Source organism: Mus musculus, chromosome 12 (assembly GCF_000001635.26).
Source record: "Mus musculus strain C57BL/6J chromosome 12, GRCm38.p6 C57BL/6J".
NCBI classification, from domain to species: Eukaryota; Metazoa; Chordata; class Mammalia; order Rodentia; family Muridae; genus Mus; species Mus musculus.
The window spans coordinates 75,916,420-75,931,715 of NC_000078.6; the positions used below are offsets into that span (position 1 = coordinate 75,916,420).

Here is a 15,296-nt window from a genome sequence, read left to right on the forward strand (position 1 = left end):
AACAGTGATTCTTGTTATAAACAGTAAGAATATAATTCTGCTGTAATCACCTCAGTAATTCGAGAGTTAAGAAATCTCTACTGTATCAAAATCATAGGTCACATATATTTTATTTAGTATTGATTTCTTTAAAGATATATAATTTGGGAGTTGAGTAAGACAGAGCTCACATAGATGGGCTGCCCTCAAATGCCTGAGCTCCTGACCCTTTCTGACTGGACCTCCTGGGTGTAAGAGACCAGGTGAACGCCACAGTGCCAGGCCAGAGGTATTTTAAGATTAGATAGGCTTCTAGATAACATGGATGGTCTGTCCGTTTAAGAGTGTGCTGTCATACTTTGTACTTTCATATCCACCGAGAAATATCTGTAAGCAGAGAACAATAACGTCTTCGTGTGTCTTGGCCCTGCCTGTACTCAGTTCCTGGCAGAGACACAGATACTTTACAGTCAATGCTAAGGAGCCATTGAGAGCTGGAGAAAGGGACCTTTTCGTCACACACTACCCCGTCTATTACATGAGCTCATTTGTCACTTTTTATATAATTAAAAAAGAGAAAAAGTCAGAATTAGAAGTGAATGTTCTAATTTCATAAAGAGAAAATCACCACTCCTGCTACCTGGGAACCAGTCAAAGCCACCTGCGCATGCTTGGTTGCCCTGCCTGACTCCTGATTTATCCTATCCCTCCTGCTCCTGAGGTGCAGTTAACTTTCTTTATGCTAACTTGAAGGCTAGACAGTCATTATTTACAAATAAGATTGAATTATCTTTTTGTTGGTTGGTTGGTTGGGTATTTATTTATTTATTTATTTATTTTTTGAGACAGGGTTTCTCTGTGTAGCCCTGGCTGTCCTGGAACTCACTCTGTAGACCAGGCTGGCCTTGAACTAAGAAATCCACCTGCCTCTGCCTCCCAAGTGCTGGGATTAAAGGTGTGTGCCACCACGCCCGACCCTTCCCTCTAATTCCTTAAGGGGCTTATTTATTTTCTCTTTAAAGTCTTCATGTGGGTGCCCTAAAAAGTGGAATAGGAGCTGTCTCGGTCTCTGCTTCCCGCCATTGGATTCCCTTTCCTTACCTGGACTGCCTGGTTGGGCCTCCGTGAGAAAGGATGTGCCTGCTCTTGCTGGGACTCGATGCCCCAGGATGGGGTAGTACCCAAGGGGGACTTCCTTCTTTAAGGAGAAGGGGAGGGGGCAATAGGAGAGGGATTTGTAAGGGTAAGACTGAGAAGAGAAGAGGGAAGGGGGCTATGATCAGGATGTAAAGAGAATAAAAATATCTATAAGAGAGCTTGTCAGAATTTGAATGTGTTAATATAGTATTTCAAATGTCTTACTTATTTTAAAAATTTAAGATTTATTTTTTCAAGATTTATGTATTATTTTTGTTTGCTTGTTTTTTGGGTTTTGTTTTGTTTTTGAGACAGGATATATAGTCCCGGTTGTCCTGGAAATTACTATGTAAACAAGGCTGGTCTCAAACTCAGAGATTTGCCTGCTTCTGTCTCCCAAATTCTGGCACTACAAATGTGCCACTACACCTAGCAAGATGTGTGTGTGTGGGGGGTGTGTGTGTGTGTGTGTGTGTGTGTGTGTGTGTGTGGTTTGAGCACATGCCTGTGAGGACGGAAGAGGGTGTCTTCCTGAAACTTGACTTAGAGGCAGTTATTAGCCATCTGATGTAGGTGTTGGGACCCAAACTCAGGTCCTCTGCAAGAGCAGCAAACGTTCCTTACCTGCGAGCCATTGCTCCAACCCTTATTCATTTATATTTTGGGGTAGTGTCGATTGCATTCCAGGTTGGCCTTGAACTTGCTGTAAGCTGAGGATACCCGTGACCTTCTGATCACAGCTGTGCTCCTGCACTCCTGATTTTATGGTGAATGGAACTCAGCTGCACGCATGGGAAGCAAGCACTATCCCAACTGAGCCACATCCCTAACTTAAAATGTTTTTAATAAGAACTTTTTCTTAAGAATACAAGTTTACCTCATTCTGGATTAACAGTTACTCTTTTCCCATTTCCTGAGGTATGCTAGTGTGTGACTTAGAATCTGAATATTTACTGCAATCTCTGATTTGTTTTATAGCATCTTATTGCTAAAGGCTCTGTGTATGAGGAACTTCTGGCCAGAACCGAAGATACTTTACAGATGGATGTTCAAAGTCCTTCGAACCTGGAGCCCTTCCAAAATGTCCTCAGAGCTGGCCTTCAGGCAAAGATCCAAGAAGCTAAACAAGGAGTTCAGGTCTCTAGTTAATGCTCTTTATTTAGTGAATTTATCACTAAGGACCAAATTGGGCCAAGAGGACAATCTGGCAGGAATCTTGGAAATACTTTATAAAATATTAATTTTACATTATATTTTATTTCCTTATAATATAGAGCACATTGGAAAATAGAGATGTTTTCAATTATATGTTTATATGCCTGATTATAAAATATAAACTACTAGAAAAAGTATTGGGAACACAAGAATCTAGTAAGAAGTCAGCCCAGCTGTTAACTGGAGAGTTTCTTTGTTTTTTTTTTCCTTCACAGATCACCATGGTAGAATTGTCTGCAGTGTTGAAGAACTTAAGTGATGAACCACTGGAGCTAGACCTGGGGCTAAAGGTGGAGGAAGCGCAGAAGGAGCTGGAGGTCTCCATCTTGAGAGCCGAGCAGTTACTCGGGCAAAGAGAGCGCCCTGGTGGATTCCTCTTGAAGTACAAGGTGGGACGCTTGTTCCCATGGGAACAGATATCAGCTCTCATGTGCTTGTCATGTGGATGCTTTCTTCACTGAATTCCATACAGAACTACTGTTAACTTGGAAATACTGTCTCCCCGGTATTAGGTGCTGTTCACCTGATAGTAGAAAGATAAATATTCAAGTAAAGAACAGGACAGAGAGAGTAGCTGAATTCAAGACTGAGAAGAGCTTAGCTTCTCTGGCTTTTTTTTTTTTTCTAGTGTAAAATGAGCATATTAATTCACAGTACAGCCCAGGTACCTGATTTGCTGAGGCTTTAAATGGGAAAAAAAGCATGCATAGAAGCACACTGTCAGTTTAAACTCTGAGAATATAAGTACTATTACTAACTTCCTATGAGAAAATTTTCATAATCATATACTTATCGGTAACTTAAAGACCCAATAGTATTGTTTTGTATAGAAAGGGTTTGCTTCTTGTCGTTTTTTTTTTAATTTATTTTATTAGTTACTAGGTGTGTGTGTGCATACTTGCATCTATATTATGCATAATAAGTAATAAGTAAGTTTCATTGTGACATTTTCATACATGAAAATATTTTTCTCAGCCCCTTCACCTCCCATGGACCTTTCCATTTCTCAGCTAGCCCCCTCCCCAAGTGAATCTGTGGTGTATGTGTGTCTGTCTTTGTGTATCTGTGTCCTATATGTGTCTGTCTGTCTGTCTGTCTCTGTGTATGTATGTGTGTCTGTCTGTCTCTGTGTGTATGTGTATCTGTCTCTGTGTCTGTGTGTCTGTCTCTATGTCTGTGTGTCTCTCTGTGTGTGTCTGAGTAGCTCTGTGTGTATGTCAGTGGGAGCCTGGACAACTTGCATGAAATACTCCTGGAATCTCAGAACTCAGGAGGTTGAGGCAGGAGAATTGGGAATCCCCAGTCATCTTTTACACTATCTAGCAGTTGTAGGCCAGCCCTAGCTACCTAAGATTCAGAAAAGCAAGAGGTCACTCAGCCAATTAGTTGCTAAGGTGGATTTCAGACGAGTCCATTGTGAGCTTGTAAAGAAGAAGAGAAATTGGCTGGAGAGATGGCCCCATGGTCTAGAGCACCTGTTTTTGCAGAGGACGTGGGTTTGGTTGCCCACATTGGGCAACGTATAACTGCTTGTAATTCCAGTGTCAGGGGATCCAATAGCCTCTTCTGGTCTCCACAGACACCTACATGCCCAAGTCTGCCTGTATGTACAGAGAGGCAGACAAACACACCTATGCCTAAATTAAAAAATGACGATGGGAAGGCAGTGGGTGCTCACACCAGCAAATGAGACTGTGGTCTCACTTCTCAGGGAAGACAGAGAAGGGTATTGTGTTGTGTCTACAGTTGGTGCTTAACTAATGTGCATTGTGTGAGTCTCTACCCTGTTTGATTACCTTTTCAAGAGTCCTTCCTTCTCCTGTGCATTTCCAGCCCTTCTCAGAAACTTCCCAACTTGTTTTTGGTTCTGCCATTCACTGTTACCTAAGCCAGGTCCCTGCTCTCAGAGAACGTGCCAGGGAGGAGCAGACACCGAGCCAGCAAGCCTGTCCCCAGCTGTTTACTGCAGCTTTTTCTTTGGGGCGGGACTGTCTGTGGACTGGCCTCGGGCAAGACTTTAGGTTGGTAATGCTGTAATGGTATCTCCAGACTGCACAGCATTGCTCTTGCCTAGTGTTAAATATTTGCCACATAAATCCTACAGTCTTATTGTATGCCTTATTATATGCTAATTTTATCATTTCAAATGCCAAGTGGGTAAAGTCCTTTCAACAAAAACTAGTTTGTACTCTCTTTGAAAGGAGGCAAGATAGAGAAATAGGCCATCAGTCTCAACTCGCTACAAGATGTCTCCTGTGAATATTTAGATCATCGCCATAAACTCCCTCTGTGGTCCTTCCCGCTCGAGACATACCAAGTTAGCCCAGAGGATCTGCATCAGATTTTCACAATTTTTCCTTTCAGGAAGCATTGGAAATTCTTAATACCAATAGTCTGGCCAAGTATCTTCGAGCTGTTGAAGAACTGAAGCGTACTGTCCCCGGTGGTGCGAAGCTGCAGCTGGAAGAACAGAGTCGAGTCGCAAGTGCCAAGTGGGAGGTGAGCACCTCGGGGCCTTGGGCTTGGGGTTCTGGTCCTGTGCCTGGTCATCTTTCAGAGCCTCCTCTGTCACCCTGGTGATACATTTGCCTTAGAGGTAGGGGTCCCAGGCTCTTAGCCTCAGCCAGTGAGAACACCTTGTAGATCTGTGGGCTGCTGGAAGAAGCGGAATATGCCTACATTGTTTCTTTCTCCGCCTCTCCACAGTGTCTCAGCAGCAGCTGCCTTCTCCAGCATTGGAGACTCATGACTCTGTCTTCCCTAGGCTTTAGGAAGGCGTCAAGCCCAGGGGCGGAGACGTTTTTCTCCTGCTGCTTTTTGATAGACTGCCTTTTCCTTCTTAGTTTGACTGGTCTGAACTTTCATGCCTGGAGCCTTTTAATATCCCCAGAATAAAAAATTGAGCGTGTTTCTAATTTCCTGGATGGATCCTGATTGAGATAATGAGATAATGAGATCTAGACTGAATGGGCTGTATCCCTGCAGATTTCTCTAGTCAAGCAGGGGAGGCTTTTGTTGAGGTAAAACTGTGACCCTGGGAAGGTTACTAAACTTCAGAAACCTCGATGGTAAAACGAGACTAACACAATATAATTGGCAGGTTATTACAAAGATTTACGTAAGTCATAGAGGATATGTTCAATAAATGATAATTATATTATGGATATCTGTGTATGTGTCTGGTGAGTATAGTCAGTTCTCCATATCTTTGGGCTCTGTGTCCATGCAGTCAACCAACTGGGGGACGAAAACATTTGAAAAAAAGACTTGTGTCTACTCTGAAGGTGTATGGCCTTGCCCCGCCCCCATCCATGATTTATTAAACAATATAGTATAGCAGCTAATTGCATAGCATTACATTATGTTAAGCATTAAATATAATCTAGAGATGATTTGCAGTATATTGGAGATTGTATGTAGATAATATGGCACTTTTCAAAAAGGACTAGAGTGTCCTCAGATTTTAGTATCTCCAGTGGGGAAGGAGTTCTGGATCAAGGGAGATCTATGTAATTAGAATAAAATCTATTAATGGTTTTTCTGGACAAACTTATTTTTGTTTTGTTTTTTAGACAGGGTCTCATCTGTAGCCTTGGCTGGCCTGGATTTCACTAGGCTAGCATTGAACTCACAGCTATTCACCTGCCTCTGCCTCTCAAGTGCTGGGATTTTGAATGGGCTTTTATTTTAGAGCAAATAATCAAAGAATCAGTGCAGGGGCAGCTCAGAGAGTTCTAGTGAAAGAATCTGTCCCAGTGAGTGAGCCAGTATGGCTGTGTTATAGTAACTAAAGTTTGTGCTTCCTCAGCTCCGTGCCATCGTCCCCTGTAGTGCTTTTTGTCTGCCCCAGGACCCCATCCAGGACACAAACTTCATACGTTTGTCATATCTCCTTAGATTAGATGTCTTTTTAATGTAGTTTTTCTTTCATTTTCTTGACAGCATCTTTCACAGTTTAAAACACATTTTTTGTTGTTGTTGTTAGAAAGAAAAAGACATAGGTTTACAGATCTTGGATGTTTTTAAACACTCTTCCCAGAGATAAAGAGGGCAGATGAACAGGTTGTGCAGGCTTCAATTCCTTCCTGTTGTTCCTATGGCTGATTCATGGTAACTGGGAAGAGAGGCAGTGTATTGTCCTCTTGTGATTAATATGCTCCTTTGTCCTTTGCAGCCGCTCCGTCATGAAATTTCTTTGTATCTCCAACAACTAAAAATAGCTATTGAAGAAGAAAAGCTTAGAGACAATATTGCGAGACTTGAAAAGCAAATAAATAAAGAAAAGAAGCTTATCCGGAGAGGCAGGACCAGGGGCCTCCGCAAGGAGCACGAGGTAAAGCCACCGGGCCCACTGCTGTTGGGCTTCCTGTTGGCTGGGTAACCACTGTGTAAGCTCTTGGCCTCCCCTCCGATTGGCTGTGCCCTGGAGATCACTTGAGGCTGCTGACTACATGTCACTTGCCCTGTCTGACCCCCCTGGATGTGTCACTTGCTCGGTCTGGGCTCTATCTGGATCCTGGGCTTTCTACCCAGCGGACGTGAGACATCTCAGCCATGAGTTTTTGTTCCATGTTTTGATCATGATGGTTGGGTACTGCCTGTTCCTGAGACTGCTCGTAACTGTCTCAACGACTGCTGTAATACAGATAATCTTGTAAGGATATGGGGTCCTCAAAGTAGAGCTTTTGTGAAAATGATCAAATCGAGTCGGGCAGGACTTGGGGGCTAGTGTGATGATTTCGTCTCCGGCCTATTTGATTGGGTTTGTGTGGTTGATAGGGCTCAGTCCTCTTTTCATTTCTCCTTAACTGCCAGTTTCTGCAGCTCTCACAATGTTACTCTTGCTTGCACAGATACCTATTATATATATAATATATGTGTATGGTATGTAATATATATGCGTATGATATATATACACATATATAAGATATATCTGTAACACACACATATATATATGCATATATACATATACATATATATACATGCACATATATACATATATGTGTGTGTGTGTGTGTATATATATATATATATATATATATATATATATATACATACATACATATATAGTTTTACTATCCTTTACAAATTTTCCCACTTTCATTTCTTCTCCTTAATATTTTAGTTTTTGGAAGGGATAGTCAATAGTTTTCACTACTTATATCCATCCTAACTATGCAATTATATTGAATTTTACTATTCGTCTGTTCACGGCTGTGCCCAAGTCTTTCTCTGGAAGATCCCTCCCCCCACCAACCCCCATCTCTACAGTCTATTCCTGACTGGTGGGCATCACAAGTGTTCATCGGGGATTCCTGTGTCTGGAATGGAACCAGTAACCCTCACCTCTCAAACCTTGCCCCCCCCTCTCCTCAGCACCAGGGCATGCTGTCTCTGCGGTCTTCTCCTTCCCCTTCTCCTGCTCAGCTGTAGCCGAGCTTCTGAGAAGCCGATTCCATTAGCACAGAAATTTCTTCTCGTCCATCCACCATGTTTCCCCTTCCCTTATTCTGTTAGGAAGAAAATGGCTTCGTCATCGTTCACCACAGCAGTTTGCTGGCTTGAGGAGTAGGAGACAGTGCTGGGGATTGAAATCCAAGGCACTGTGCACATAGGAAAGGCCCTCTACCAACTAGAGATATCCCCAGGACCCAGAACTAGCTCCCAGTGGTAACCCTCTCCCTCTCCAAGGATGGCCCTAAGATCTTCAGAAGGATCCAGGGCATCCCTTCAGGGTCTCTCTCCTAGGCTGGAACTCAAACAGCAGCAGGGACCTGTGCTCTCAGAACATTTGCTACCTGTCATCTTCCGTCACTGGTGGACACGACTTCTCTGTGATGGCTGTGTTGTCAGCTTCACAGAAGCTGAGTTACTTGGGAGATGGGTCTCTGGGCATGCCTATGAGGGGGTCATCTTGATTGACAGGTGTAAAGGGCTATTCCTTAGGCAAGGGGTCCTAGACTGTGTTAGGTGGAGGAAGTGAGCTGAATGCTAGCTTTCCGTCATCTTTCCTGGTTGTGGGAGCAGTGTGACCAGCTGCCCCCAGCTCCCGCTTCCTGGCCTCCCTGCTATGATGGGCTACATTTGGAACCGTGAGATAATCTGAACCCTTCCTCCTTAAGTTGCTTTTGTCAGGATGTTTGGCTATATCCACAGGAAGAGAATCTAAGACAATCCTCCAGTCACCCTTAGAGACCTCCTCGTCCCTTCCACATCCAGCTCGGATGGCTCCCTCAGTGAAGCAGGCAGGTGGCGGTGTTCTCATAACATCATGATGTTACAGACCATTATTTGCATGTCAGTTACTGAAATGAGACTCTTTTAGGGCCGACTTCCTCATTGCTTTTCCGTAGTCCCTGTATCCATACTCAACACATAGCAGACGGTCCATAAACCTGTGACCATACTCAACGCATAGCAGACGGTCCATAAAAGAGCATGCTGTCAAAGTCACGCACGCACCGGGAGTTTCTGGTCATATGCCCTCAGCTGATGCCCAGCTTTCTTCCCTCCCTCAGGCTTGCTTGTCTCCGGAAAGCATCAAGTGCCAGCTAGAACACCATGTGGGTGTCTTGAGGGTGCTGTGCGAGGAGCTGACATCACCAGAGGATCAACAAGAATTGAAGAGAGCACTCCGAGATTACGAACAAAAGATAGCGAGACTTCTGAAATGTGCTTCTGAGATTCACACAACCCTGCAGTCCTCCCAGGGAGGTGCATTGGAGGAGAGGTCAGTGCTTTGCAAGAAGAGCTGTGCTTCAGAGCAAGCCAGAAGAAACTTTGCACAATCAAATGACATTTGCATGATCATGGGTTTTTTTTTTTTAGGTTCCATATTCACCCCATTCTATTTTAATAATGCAATTGTGATTCCTTCCTAGGAGTGCCTTGATCACAACTGAGAATGGCAGAAGGGATGCCGATGGCGAGGTACCACTTGAGATACCAGACAACCAGCTGTCAACTGAAAAGGTGTTAAATGCCGGTGATATATTTCACAAATAGACTCGATATAGGTTAAGTGGGCAACCACCCAGTGCTCATGAGCGTCGGCCTAATGATCTGATTGTCACCATCAGTTAAGATTTTCCACCTTTTATGAAATGCAAGAAACGCCACTCCTGAGAGAGTTAGAATGATGGCAACCAAAGCTATGGCGTGCCTAGCAATCTGAGAGTGTCCCAGTGGTTCCGAGCAAATCCTGAAGGCAAATTGTGTCTGCTACTGTTGAGGTAGATGAGGCCGACCTCAGTCTTCACGAGGCGGCAGATGAGATAGATGAATGGACTCATTTGGCTTCTTGGAAGAATGAATTTTGTTTCCCTTGTGAATTGGATTTGCTAGATTGCTGAAGATAGAGAATTTGGCATTTGCCATATAGCACAGTGAGAGGTGCTAGGCAGCAGGTGTTGGGAAGGGATGAGGAACACTTGTGTTCAGGGCTTTCAGCTTTGACTGAGCCCGTGAGGGCTGATGCAGTCAGACACTGGAGCCTGATGGTCTTCCTTCATCAATTAAAGGGTCACAGCCAGCACGGCAGATGTCATCAGTGTGAGGTCTTGCCCTGAGCAGAGACATCGCAAAGACTCGTAATCTTTCCTGATTTGGGGTATAAGGAATTATTCCTGAGCATAAAGCATTTAAGTTTTACAGACATGTAAATGTGTTTAAGTAATTGTCTTTACCATTTTGCATATTTGCTTAGGCGATGGAACCCATTAAGAATTTTAGCCAGACATCAGAATTAAAGCCTCAGCAAGAAGAAAGCATTATGGAGAAGGAAGGAAAGGATTGCAGCGCCTCTCTAAGTGACTTACAGGAGAGGTAATGTCCTTTTCAACAGTGAGGACCACTGAAAATCTTTTACCAGTGGCAGCATGTGATCTATACACATACATGCATATATCATACATAACATATGTGATATATCATATATGTGTAATATACATATTGTGTGTGGTATAACATTTATATATGTGATATATACATAATATGAGATATGTACATTTATATATATGATGTATATGTATACACACAATATGCATGTATATATACACACATGCACACTTTTTTGTGGATGCATGTGTGCATGTGGGCTTGGTGGCAGGTCCCTTTAACCACTAAGCCATCTTGATACCCCTGCCTTTTACTAAGGTTTGTTTATTCATTTGTGATGAGGGTGCATTGGTGGGTGCAGGTGTGTGGAAACAGAGGACAGTTTATAGGAGTCCTTCTGTCACATGGGTCCTGGGAATCAAAGTCAAGTCCTCAGGCTTGAAAGCATGTGCCACTGAGCCATCTGACCTGTCCATGTTATGCATTTTTAAGACTTGTATTATTCTTTAGTTATAGTTTTGGCATGTGGCTCTAATTTAAGCAGAAATTCCTTGGGCATTTCTGTATGCACAACTAAGTAATTTAAAAGTACTTCTATCTTATTTTAAAATTAAGTTTTAAAAATTTTAAATTTTAGTGTTATCAATTTATTTATTTATTTTTTGTTTAACAAACAAGAAATGGGTTTCACCATGTCATTCCACATAAATGCATACATACACATTTCATTATTCTTTGCCCTGTCCTCTCTACTCCTTCCCCATACTAAGTCATGTTGCATTTAAATTTCTCCCAGGTATGACACACAAAGGGGGCTTCTTGAGCAACACCTGCAAGACAGCAAATCCAGGGTGACGTCTGACTTTGCCAGTGAGCAGGAGAGGAGCAGCGCCTGCCTGCAGAGTAAACTGGCAGAACTGCAGGTAACCTCTGAGCATCAGTCCTCACTGTAGCAGACTACACCCCTTGAATAGAGAGAGCTGCGGCAGTTTTGTGGAGGTCACATGTGTAAGATGTCTCTTTGTTAGATGGCATTTCTCATGTTCCTCTGCCTGGATTTGCTTTCACATACAAAAGCCAGGACAGACTTTGGTTCGGGGTTTTCATTTATTGCCTTGTGGTCTAATCTTCAGTGTCCTCCCATCTCCTGCAGGGTCCTCCCACTTCCTGCAGGGACCTCCCACTTCCTGTAAGGTCCTCCCACTTCCTGCAGAGTCCTCCTACTTTCTGCAGGAACCTCCCACTTCCTGTAGTGTTCTTCTACTTCCTTCAGGGACCTCCCACTCCCTGCAGGGACCTCCCACTCCCTGCAGGGACCTCCCATTTCCTGCAGGATCCTCCCACTTCCTATAGTGTCCTCCCACCTTACCTGGTTTCCTTCTTTTATTAGGCAACTCCCAGCCACACCTGCCATCTAGCTTCTCTTTCAGTGGAGTGGACCAAACCCATCAGATCTTTGATGGATTAAGCATGTTTATAACATGGTTAAGACATTGTATATATAATGAGCTGGTTGGAAATGTACATCTGTCTCCAGAAAAGTGAAGAACAAGTGAGCCTGTTGATCGTTCTTAAAGGAGCCTTTGAAAGAGGGCTGGAGAGAGAGAGCTCAGGGGTCATGAGCACGCACTGCTCTTAGAGAGGGTGCAAGTTCCATTCTCAGTGTCCGGGTCAGGGGGCTCATTTCCTTCTGTAATTCCTGCTCCAAGAGATCTGACATCGAACTCTTCTGGCACTCTCTCATTCCAAGTTTCCTTTGAGTTAAGAATGTAACAATTTAGTACTAAAAGTAGAGTGGTTGTTACTTCATTTGTGTGTTTGTGCCTGTTGTGTACATATGTGTGTGTGTTCATGTATGTACATGTGCTTGCCCATGCATATGGAGGTCAGAGGCCAGCATTGGGAGTCTTCTCTAATACTTTCCACCTACTTTTTGAGACAGGGCTTCTCTCTGGAGCATCTAGAAACTCCTCCCGAAAATCCTCTTGTCTCTGCCTGCCAGTGTTGAGATAGCAAGCATGCACCCCCGTGCTTAGCTTTTTACCTGTGTGGTGGGATCAAACATAGCTCCTCATGCTTGTATGGTAGGCAGTTCACCAACTGAGGCATCTCTTCAGCTCCTGTATTTGAGGGGTTTGTGTGTGTGTGTGTGGGGGGGTGGCGAGTGATTTTGGAAACCTTTTAAAGCTGTATCATCAGCTGGTTTAATCTCATTGAATGAGGCTGCTGCTGCTGCTGTTGCTGCTGCTGCTGCTGCTGCTGCTGCTGCTGCTGCTGCTGCTGCTGCTGCTGCTGCTGCTGTTGCTGCTGCTGCTGCTGCTGCTGTTGCTGCTGTGTTCTTTCTTCCTTCTCCTCCTCCTTTAAATTGCATTTCACTTAATCATGTGAGTGTTTAGGTTTTGCATGTCAGCATTCATGTGGTGGTCAGAGGACAATTTGTGTGAGCTGGGTCTCTCCTTCCTCCAGTGAGTCCTGTAGGAATAGACTTGGTCATAGGTACCCTGTCTGTTTCTTGCTGGTCTCTGAGTGAGAGCTATTTGCCATTGTTCCCTATAGGATAGGTCCTATCCCTCTAGGCTCGGATAGGCTGGCAAGTGTCTGGTTTTGTGAGAGAAGGGTAACTGAGCCTTTGACCCGTGACTTGAGACAGTGCCTCCTTTATTTCACTTAGGTCTTACTGGCTGACACTGATGCTCACTGGGAGAAGTTTGAAATCACTTCACTGAATTTAAGAAGACTGATGAGCGACGCGGAGAAGCCTGTGCTTAACCAGGAGAGAGACTTATTAAAGGGGAATGAACAGGTTCTTCACGGGCTTCTTAACACCAGGTACACCTCAGGTTGGCAAACCAAGGGCTTGGTGCATGGCTCAGTGTGTAAGTTATCTTAAGCAAGACTGTCACTACACTGAAATATCTTAGGTAGTTATCACAGCCCACTTTAGATCCGTGGGTTTAGGTTTTAATGCCATGGTTTGTACATGTCACTATATATATATATATATTTTACTGGGTAGCCATTTCCTTGGCTTAAGGCTGGGGGAGAGGGGGTAGCATGTTTTTATAGGATAGCTCTTACCATCTTTGCATCACCTCTGGTTTGCGTTTACCCCAGAATGGAGTCACTGGAGATGGCGCTGCAGATAGTACTTCCTCTGGAGAAGGAGTGTTCTCTCCTGTGTGCCTCTGACCTGCCCCTCTGCACAGTGGCTGTCCAGGACCTGCATCCTGTTGAGATTGATGGTGTCTATCAGAACCTGCGGGTGAATAAATTCTCATACCATATTTAAAAGACCTTCAATTCTTCAGAGATGTTCAAAAGATTTTAAAACATTTTTTAATCATAGATAGAGTAGGTTTAGAATATAAACTGATATAGATTCCTTAGTGATTTAGACTTGTTATTCATGTCTCCTTTCTTCTATCCCTTGAAATTTAGAGGTAGGTACTGAGGAGTGAGTAGAGGGATATTTTATTTCAATTTGAAATAAAGCCTTTCTTATGAATGTCTTTAGTGACTGAATTTCTAAACATTGTAGTTGACTCAGGCTGAGGCTGGCATAGTCTTCAGTTGATTCTTCATCCCGGATCCCATTTAAACACCCTGCCATCGTTGTCAGGCAGAGCCCATTGCTGTTGGCCTGAAATTATTTTCTTTGCAGTAGTAGACCCGCATGTTTGTTTTCCTTATGGAATTCAAGCATGAGGAAGGTGTCAGGTAAAGAAACAGCTGGCATCATTTGCCATTAAAATGTTTGCTGATTCTTAAACAGTCAGCTTTGGTTCAACTCAGAAACATTTTTGTAGCTCATGGTCGGCACTCTCAGGTTTTCCTGCATGTATGCAAGAGAGAGAGGGCGAGTGAGAGAGAGAGAACACATGACCATGTGCACAGGTGCTCATGCGTGTGCATGGTGCATACAGGGCTTCTCCTTCTCACTGTTTGTTTTTTGGTTTCATTTTGTCTTCTTTTGCTTTAGGATATCCGAGATTCCATCGCAAAGCAGATCAGAGTCTGTACCAGTTTGGAGGAGCCGAGTAACTCTGTACCAAGGGAGTTACACACACTAGATCAGTGTGCGATCCAGGACATTGTGCTGAAGTGCAGACTCCAGCTGGAGACCATGAACCAGAAGGTAGAGATGAGGGAGGATGCCCTGGATGCTCTGGAAGGGTTTTTGGCATCTCTGAGAGCAGCTAAGCTCTCTGCTGAGCTCCCTGCAGACCGTCCTGCCCCGAAAGCACCAGAAGTGCTGAGTGAAGACATTCTCCTGATGAAAGAGAAGGCCGGGCCTTTGGATGAACGCCTGAGGACACTTGGCATAAACATTAAGGATGCCGAGGGAGGGGAGAATACCACCTGTGAAAGACTGGTCGGTGCATTGTCAGTAAACTTAGTGGCCATGGATGGCCAGAGTAAAGAGGAAGGACCTCCTGAGGACAAGAAGTTACTGGAAGCTTGTAGTTCCAAAAATCTCGAGCTCTTTAAAAACATTCAAGACCTCCAGAATCAGATCAGTAAAATTGGTCTTAAGGATCCTACTGCTCCAGCCGTGAAGCATCGGTAAGAAAGGGGTTGTTCTCTGTCATCCACGGTGACACTCGCTGCCGTTTCAACCCTTCTGGGTCTTCTGTTTCCATCTCATCCCTCTAACTATTCCTGTTCAGCATGCCTTCCAACAGACTTTCATACAGATTTACTTTTTATTGATAAGGTTCCTCTACAAATGTTCATATTTTCCTCTGTCATGTATCATGGACACGGGACAGTGGAGTGAGACACGGGGAAAAGGACATGTGCTATTTTCAAGGACCTGCGATCTTTGCATGCACTGTGGTGTTCCCTTAAGAGTGAGCCTAGCCGGTCTCACAGAGTTCATATTTGCCTCAGTTGCTTGTCTCAGTTACATTTTCCCATTCTTGTGATAAAATATGGACAGAAGGGGCTGCACAGAGAAAGCATTATTGGCTTGCTGTTTGGGAGTTAGCTAGGTCATGAGGGGAAATCCCGACCTTGGCTGCTCAAGGCAGCAGCCAAGCACAGTCAGGAAGCAGAGACCCATGGGTATTAGTGGTCATCTCAATGTCTCCTTTTGATCTAGTCCAGGAACCAGATCCAGTTCCAGCTCT

General features: G+C 44.0%; 1 protein-coding gene across 1 annotated transcript in view; it reads left to right on the forward strand.

Annotated features, from left to right (window-relative positions):
* Syne2 (spectrin repeat containing, nuclear envelope 2) overlaps positions 1-15,296 on the forward strand; it is a 292,611-nt gene that overhangs the window by 98,102 nt on the left and 179,213 nt on the right. The window contains exons 20-30 of the mRNA NM_001005510.2: positions 2,095-2,253; positions 2,547-2,720; positions 4,696-4,830; positions 6,506-6,664; positions 8,850-9,061; positions 9,213-9,303; positions 10,037-10,155; positions 10,964-11,090; positions 12,839-12,996; positions 13,282-13,429; positions 14,147-14,730. Of these exons, the coding sequence (NP_001005510.2) occupies positions 2,095-2,253; positions 2,547-2,720; positions 4,696-4,830; positions 6,506-6,664; positions 8,850-9,061; positions 9,213-9,303; positions 10,037-10,155; positions 10,964-11,090; positions 12,839-12,996; positions 13,282-13,429; positions 14,147-14,730 (2,066 nt within the window). The remainder of the gene's footprint in view (positions 1-2,094; positions 2,254-2,546; positions 2,721-4,695; positions 4,831-6,505; positions 6,665-8,849; positions 9,062-9,212; positions 9,304-10,036; positions 10,156-10,963; positions 11,091-12,838; positions 12,997-13,281; positions 13,430-14,146; positions 14,731-15,296) is intronic.